The following is a 7,900-nucleotide window of genomic DNA, read 5'->3' as shown; positions in this document are numbered from 1 at the left end:
TCCGGCGGAAGGAGGCTTAACATGTCCCTCAGAAGTGCCCGTCACCGGCCCAGCCCTCGCCCAGAGACGGAGGGTCATGAGTCATGACTCGCGTTATTGGAAATCGTTAGGTGTGTGTCAAGACTCTGCCTTGAGGAACTGGAAAAGAGAAAACAGACCCACGCATTTCAGCCTCCCCTCAACAAGCCACACCGTGAGGATGGGGAAACAAGAAGTACCTGCTTTCGAGAATGGCCTGCTCGACACAGGACGTCTTCTCCTTCAAAGACAGTTCCAGAGACTGTTGACTGATGACTGATAAAAACTTGAGGATCAATTTCGTGCTTTCTGTTTTACCTGCCCCGCTCTCACCACTGAAAGACAAAAACGCAGGAGTTTGCGCTTCTAGTTTAAAAACAAACAAACAAACAAAAACGAAAAAAATAACAGCTCGGCCGATGCCACTACCATTCGTCTACTGAACAAACTGTCAAAAGGTGGGGAAAAGGGAGTTGTAAACACCTGTTTCAAGTCCCCTGTCCCCCGGCCACACAGGCTCCGGGGTGACAAATGCCCTTTGGCATGTGAGGTAATCAGGGCCGCCTCTCCTGAACGAGGCAGAGGGTGCCCTTCACGGCGGGCAGGTCTGCGACAGCAGGGACCTTGGCTCTGCCCACTCGTCTCCAGGGCCACCGCCACAGCGACGGGCTGCTCGCAGGCACTCGGTGAAAGTTCGTTAAACGGATGAGCACACTGACCACCTTTCTGAGACACCTCAGTACAAATGCCATTGCTCACGAACGCTCAGGGGACGAGTGAATGAACCCACAGGTACCCGACCCACGTTGTCATTTTATTCCCACGATAATCCTGTGACGGAGGAGGCAGCAGCTAAGCGTCCAGGCAGGATTTAACACCCCGTCTGTCTGAGTCCAAAGTCCTTCGCTTTGGTGACCGTTAAGGAAAAATAAACAAAGCAATGCAGGGCGGGGTGGGGGGGGCGGTGCAATTAGGGACTGGCAAACACCAGCCAGGCGAAGACGGGAGGGAAGGCCTTAGGGTAAGATGACAATGTGAACGAAAGCACAGAAGCCAGATGTGAGGGTGCGGGACTCTGGGTAGGTCAGCAGGACGGAGCTACGGGTGGTAGAGAGAAGGTCCGAAGGCAAAGACGGCTCCTCGAGGCCGCCCGTGAAGAACACAGCTCTGGGGGTCGTGCTCCAGGAATGAGGGCCTGCCGGAGGACAGCGGTGGTCACAGTCAAGGTGTGCGCTGATGGGTGCTGGACCAGTGCAGCCAGGCTGGAGATGGCAAGGCAGGTGTGAAGATGAGAGAGAGTTGGAAGGTGGAAATCAAGTTTGTGTAAGGTGCCATGCTCGGGGAGAGCAGAAGCAGTAAAAAGGCAGGGAACTGTCACGAAGACTAAACCAAGGACAGAAGGAACAGGTGGCTCTAGCAACAATGTCACAAGGCAGCACATTAATCATCGCTAAACCGGTGAGATCCACACATGAGCTCCGTGTACACTGTAAAGATGACCTCTGTTGACTGCCAAGGTCTGGGAAGTTATCGTGAAAGAGGAATTTGGCTGCAAACAGTGGTTAAGCACCTGTAATAAAGGAGAGGAAATGACTCTGAAATGACGTTTTCTGGGCCTGGCTGGGTGCCCCAGGCCCCTGGGGGATGGCCACTGGTCTAGGCCAATCACAGTCATTCTATTCCCTTTGCAAGTGACAGGGCTGACTGTGGGCAGCTGTCAGGATTTCAGCCAAAAAGACTTAAAGTCAAGTGTGCTGAGGGCCCCTGGGGAGGTTCACACACACACAAAAGGGAAGAGGCAGAAACGGCCCCCTTGCTGCAGACAGCAGGTGCCTGGGAATCCACACCTGGAAAGTCAGAGATGCCCCAGGGGAGTGGCGGAATCCACAACCCTGAAGTTGCCCCCGTCTCGCGTCACCTGAGATGATAAAGGCCCATTCGAGTTGAGGACAACTTTGGCTGGATTTTTCTGTTTTCAGCAATCAGACCTTCCCAGTAGGGGCCTAGCATTCACCTTTGCATAACTGGCACCTGGCAGCCCAGTGTCTGGCACACAAGAGGCATTCAGCAAAGATGCTTTGAATGAGGAACACAGAAACTAAGAGAAAGTTGAAAGAAATGGTTTAAATAACTCTCAATATTAAAAAAAAAAATTTATACACCTACCCAAGCAATTGTTGATTCTGTTCAAGCAAGCAAAACTTAGAGATAAGTTCTCCAGTTAACACATGTGAGGCAGCCATTTGCAAGGGCATGAACGGACCTAGAGGGTATGATGCTAAGTGAAATAAGCCAAGGAGGAATACCATGATTTCACATATATGTGGACTCTAAGGAACAAAATAAACGAACAAACAAAACAGATTCATACAGAGGACAAACCAGTGATTGCCAAATGGGAGCGGGGTCGGGGTGAAAAAGTTAAAGGGATTAAGAAGTACGACTCAGGAGTTATAAAGCACTCACAAGGATGCAAAGAACACACAGAAAATGTAGTCAATAATACTGTAATAACTATGTATGGTGCCAGGTGGGGACTAGACTAATAAATGTCTAACCGCTATGCTGGACGCCTGAAACTAAAATAATATCGAATGTCAACTGTAACCGAAAAACAAAAACGCAAACGAAAAACACGTGAGGCAGAAATAACATCACGTGTTCCCCAATCCTCCTCCACACAGAAACAGACGACATTTCAGCCTCGATGGTAGTAAGCACAGCAATTAGTAAGACAGACTGAATGGGGTCAAGTAAACAAGAGGGTGGCTGGACAGCTGAGCCAGAGCGAGGTGTGCCATTTCCATGTCTGGTGGCTAAAACCCCCTTGGTGGCCCCTCTGGGCTCTACCTGCCAGGCCTGACATCCGGGGGGCCCTCGGGGATGGCCCACCTCCTCTTCCCTCCGCACCTGCCTGTGACTAATATTCTTCACAAAGACGCTCTATGGAGGGTCACACTAACGTGATCTTTGAAGCACTGGAGAAAGCATCTGTCCGCAGGCAGCCCCTCCCTCCTCAACACTTTATATGGTGTGTCAGGCTGGTCAGGGGCTGGCCAAGGGCTGGCCAACGGTCATGAGCAGAATGGCTACGGACAGTACCTATGATCTCACGGCAGAAAGAGGAATCAGACAGTCATGGATGACGGTTAATGCTGTCAAACACAGATCTCGGGAGATGGGAGGATTCGTAATTTAGATAGCTGTAAGCTTCAGCCAAGCCCTGTCTGGGGATAATGGCATTTAGAGTGAAATGTAAAGTTATGCACAGGTGCTAAATGCGTGAAAACTGAAGGATGGGGAGGGGAGGCAGACTCTGCAGAGGAAACTCCTGGACGCCAGGAGGAAGGACAAGCAGCCTGCACGGCCACAGCCTGGGAATGGGCAGCGGGGTGGGGGCTGGGGTCCCACTGAGAGCCCGTTTTCCAGTCAAGCATGGAACTGGTCCTTTTACACAGGGGAGTGGGTGGTGGGGGGAAGATCGTGAATCACAACATGACGACCCCCTCCCACAACATTTTCAAATGAACCATCATTATAATGATATCTATAACAAATATAACACATTATACATCATATGTGTGATATTGTGGTTTATAATAACAAATACAGTCCTGGTCTTTGTCCTTTTCCTGGCAGAGCTAAAACCCTTGGGATTCCCTAAGCTATGACAGCTATAAAGGTGTCTTCTGTTATGTTAATGAGGTGACTTTGGACAGCTTCTCCCCTCCCTCAAAGACTGGGGGCACCCCTGCCCCCACTTCTAGGAGGGAGAGGGGCTGCAGATTGAGTTCAACCTCCAGTGGCCAATAATTTAATCAACTGTGCCTATGCAATGAAGTCTGCATAAACACCCAAAAGGATGGGGTTCGGACAGCTTCCAGGTGGGTGAACACGTGGAGGTGCCAAGACGGTGTCACCTGGGGAGGGCACGGACACTCCAAGCCCCGTCCCGTACCTTGTCCTATGCGTCCCTTCTACCTGGCTGTTCCTCAGTTCTAGCCTTTTACAACAAACCAGTTATCTAGTAAATAAGATGTTGCTTTGGGTTCTGTGAGCCCCTCTAGCGAGTTGATGGAACCCAAGGACGGGGTCGTTGGAACCTGCCATCCACAGGTAGTTCATGGGAAGCACAGGTGGCAACTGGGACGTGCTTACGGCTGGCCTCTGAAGGGAGGTGGCGGGGGACGGTTTGTAGGATTGAGCCTTAACCAGCGGGATGTGATGCTATCTCCAGGTAGACAGTGTCAGAGTTAATTTGTGGATTAAATAATATGACATTTGCTATGTGATATATAGCATCTATATTATAATACTATACATACATATATAACTAGGTATGTACTTCTTTGCTCATCATAACCACAGCACTATGAAGCCCAAAGAAATTTAGGAATTAAATACGAAGAAAATATAACATCAGTAAAAGCCAAATGAACAAGACTAATTTAGCCCCCTGGTTAATGTCGCTTTTCTCAAACTAAAGAGCTCTTTGCACTGTGACCACCTTACTGCTTCTCTCTTGAGCCTGGCGAGTCTATTCTACCGTGGACAGTGTGGTGACTCATTGACTCCACCTCCTTCCTTATTCCAGCCACTGTGTTACAGTGACTCAAGCAGCAACGACGACGCTGTTTCACCGTCACTCAGAGTGAACGCGTCACTTACACGTCCGGTCCTACCTTTTCTCACTAGTCCAGGGCAATTACGGTCCTAACCCTCGAGGCCGACAGGGTTGCGAACACAAACACGGGCTTCGGAGCAGGCACGCTCAACCCAGATGAACCGAAACGAGCGTACACTGTTAAAAAACTTCATCGAGATAATCGTGAAAACGAGAGAGAGAAAGAAAAATAAGACGGTTAAATATCTGGGGCGAATTAGAAGCGTTGAGAGTTTTTCGTAGTCAGAATGGAAATCACAGGATCGTTTTTAAGCAGGCGAGTGTCCAGATCGGGTTCGAGATTTTAAAGAACCTCACTCTGTGTGCAGAATGGACAGAGGGAGGCGAGAGAGGAAGCGGGGAGATGAGATGAGGGGGCAGAGGGCAGTGAGGGCGGAGGTGGCAGGGATGAGACATGAGAGGCCCCAGGACGGACGGTAGAGGGAAAAGGGGAAGGACAACTGGTGGCCCTGGTCAGGACGGTGGTTGGGAAGTGACAAGGAGCTTAGGGAATGACTCCAGAAGGCCCAGGGAGCTTGCTGGCATGATGACCACGGTGTCAGTAAGACAGGCGTGCACATTTGTCAATACTCATCAAACCGCCTATGTCAGATCGGGGTGTGTGACTTCTAGATCCAAGGGTGACTTCTCGACCTCAGGCTTGAGACCTCGTGAGATGGAGAGTCCCCTTGCTGAGAACGAGACGCACGAGAGGAGGAACGCATTTCTGGGAGACAATGAGAATGGATTTAGGACACGCCATGACACATCTCGGTGACGACACCTCGGGTACGTAGACGTGCGTGTGGAACTTAGAGGAGAACCTGGGGAGGGGGGCATTTAAGTCTGGGGGGTCACGGAGACCCGAGATGAAAAGGCAGGCTGGTTAGAAGAGGAGGAGGTGGAGAATGACCGAGGGCTTGAGGCCCAGAGAATGAGGAAGAAACTGAGTAATGGGCCACCATGGCGGAGACTCGGGGACTGTGTGGGGGAAGGGCGTCTGGAAAGGTGCCCCTTTTTTTTTTTTTTTTTTTTTTTTTATGGGATACACTAGAAATTTTTGAATGGTAATGCCAACGATCCGGGAGAAAGGGAGAAAGAAGTCCAGGCATTTTTTATGGGATACACTAGAAATTTTTGAATGATAATGCCAACGATCCCGGAGAAAGGGAGAAAGAAGTCCAGGAATCAGGGGCGGGGAGACTCAAAGATGGGGCTAAATCCCCAGAAAAATGGAGAGGAGGGATCCGGACCACACAGGTAGGGCCTCAGATATAAACGGGGCCCTTTACCTATCCCGCAGCCTGGTCTCCCAGTCCACTGCAGGTGTCAGCAAACTGTGGCCCCCAAAACTCCCCTGGCTGCCTGTTTTTATAAATAAAGTTTTATCAGAACACAGCCTGCTTGTTCATCTGCGTCCTGTCTGTGAGCGCTTTCACACTCCAAGGGCAGAGCTGAGAGGCTGTAACAGAGACCGTCTCACCCACAAAGCCTGGAATATAGACCCCGTGGCCCTTTACAGAATACCTTTGCTGACACCTGACAAACATCTTCATCCTGTCAATCAAATTCCCCCGATCCACATGATTTTTCTCGAAACATACATCAATCACTCCCTTGCTTGTACAAGATCGAGGAAACTTCTCTGCCGACTAGAGGATTCACTCCAAAGGTCTTAGCAAGCAGGCCAAAACCCTTAAGGTGCGACCCTGCACCAGGAATTAAAATTCTGTTCTAAAACTAACACAGGGAGCCTCAAGTTCAAGTCCTGTCTGCTGCTCACAGCTAAAATCTCTTTGACAGATCACTCATCAGCCCCGAGCCTCAGCTTCCCCATAGAAAACGTCTCTTGGGCTTCTCTGAGGATTACACGCAAATCGGTTTTTCTCAATAGATGCCAGTTCCCTTCCATTGTCTCCCCCCAGCTCCTTCCTGTCCCTTAGTAAATCCCATAGCCTAGGAATACCTTCCATTTTGTCATTACTCTTGTTTTTCCAAATGCCTGTTTTTGCAAATGTTTCTGTGCCCTTCCTCCCTCTACGCCCGCTGTTTCTATATACTCTACTCATGATCATGATCACGCGTCACCTTCTCTATGAAATACTTTCTTGGTTCCTTCTTAAGCATCTACTAACCACTTTCTCTGAGCAGTGTGTACATATTTATTTCTACTATACCCTAGTGCAGGCTGGATCGAAATCATTTATTACATCATTTCTTCCTGTCAGAATAGAATTCCCTGAAGGGCAGTGATTGGGACTCTCTCTCTTTTTAACCCCAAAGCCTAGCACAGGAACCTACAGTATTACATGAGCATGAGGGATGCCCCATGCTTTATGCTCATTGGTACCTTTCTAATCCAGGACACAAGTTTTGTTGACTGTTCCAAATCGATCATTTCCAAATATATTATCAGAAATAAAAAAAGACTGAACACTCGAATTATCATTCCAGAGTATAAAAGGTATAGTTAAGAAGAAATCACTCTGGTTTTAGAAAACCAAAATGCACAAAGCAAGCAGAGGTCCTAAACCAGCAGCTGCTTCTTCCGTCCATCCTTTGACTGACAGCTGTTGAATGCTGGCCCGCCACCAGACGCTGTCCTGGGCAAAGGTGAATCAGCCACAGGCCTTGCCTGCACTACAAATCTCAAAAGTTGACATATACTGAAAAGACTATAATCCACTAGACTCTGCCTGCGCAATATGGTATATGAAAAACCGAAATCAATGCAAAATGTACTAGATCGACCGAGATCAAATGCTGACCTTGTCAGTTAGATGAAAAAAAAATTCAAGTTTTAAATTTATATATTTTAAAAACTGCAACAACATGAGTATTCACTTAAATGCGCACAAAAAGTTAAAGCTTAAGAGAGGGAACCACTATGGGAAGGAGACAACAAAAGAGGCTTGAACTAGAAGCCTAGAGACGTGGCATTGCCACCAACTAGCTGGGGACCTTTGCCAAGTGCTGTGGGTTCAAAAAGTGAGAGAAAAACCAATATGAAGTCCTGCCTAGTTCCAAACAGGCTTGTTTTCTGGTTTAAAATATAACATGGGATGTCTTGAAAGTAGTAAAACAAATTTACGCCACCAGGGGGCAGACCAAGCCTGAGGAAATCTAACTAGGGCTCCCCTACCTTGCATTTTTAAAATTTTTATACTCAATTTTCTCAATTCTCACAGCCCTAAACCCCACCTCCCCCCACCTTCTCTA

At 48.6% G+C, this 7,900-nt stretch overlaps 1 protein-coding gene across 1 annotated transcript in view; it reads right to left on the bottom strand.

The window, feature by feature from the left end:
• Positions 1-7,900, bottom strand: part of MYO10 (myosin X) — a 190,800-nt gene that overhangs the window by 85,966 nt on the left and 96,934 nt on the right. Inside the window, exon 5 of the mRNA XM_006907122.3 lies at positions 219-353. Coding sequence (XP_006907184.1) covers positions 219-353 — 135 coding nt within the window. The remainder of the gene's footprint in view (positions 1-218; positions 354-7,900) is intronic.

Source organism: Pteropus alecto, unplaced genomic scaffold (assembly GCF_000325575.1).
Source record: "Pteropus alecto unplaced genomic scaffold, ASM32557v1 scaffold152, whole genome shotgun sequence".
Classification (NCBI taxonomy): Eukaryota; Metazoa; Chordata; class Mammalia; order Chiroptera; family Pteropodidae; genus Pteropus; species Pteropus alecto.
Note: the sequence above shows the minus strand (reverse complement) of the source record. Positions and strands in the feature narration are given on the sequence as shown.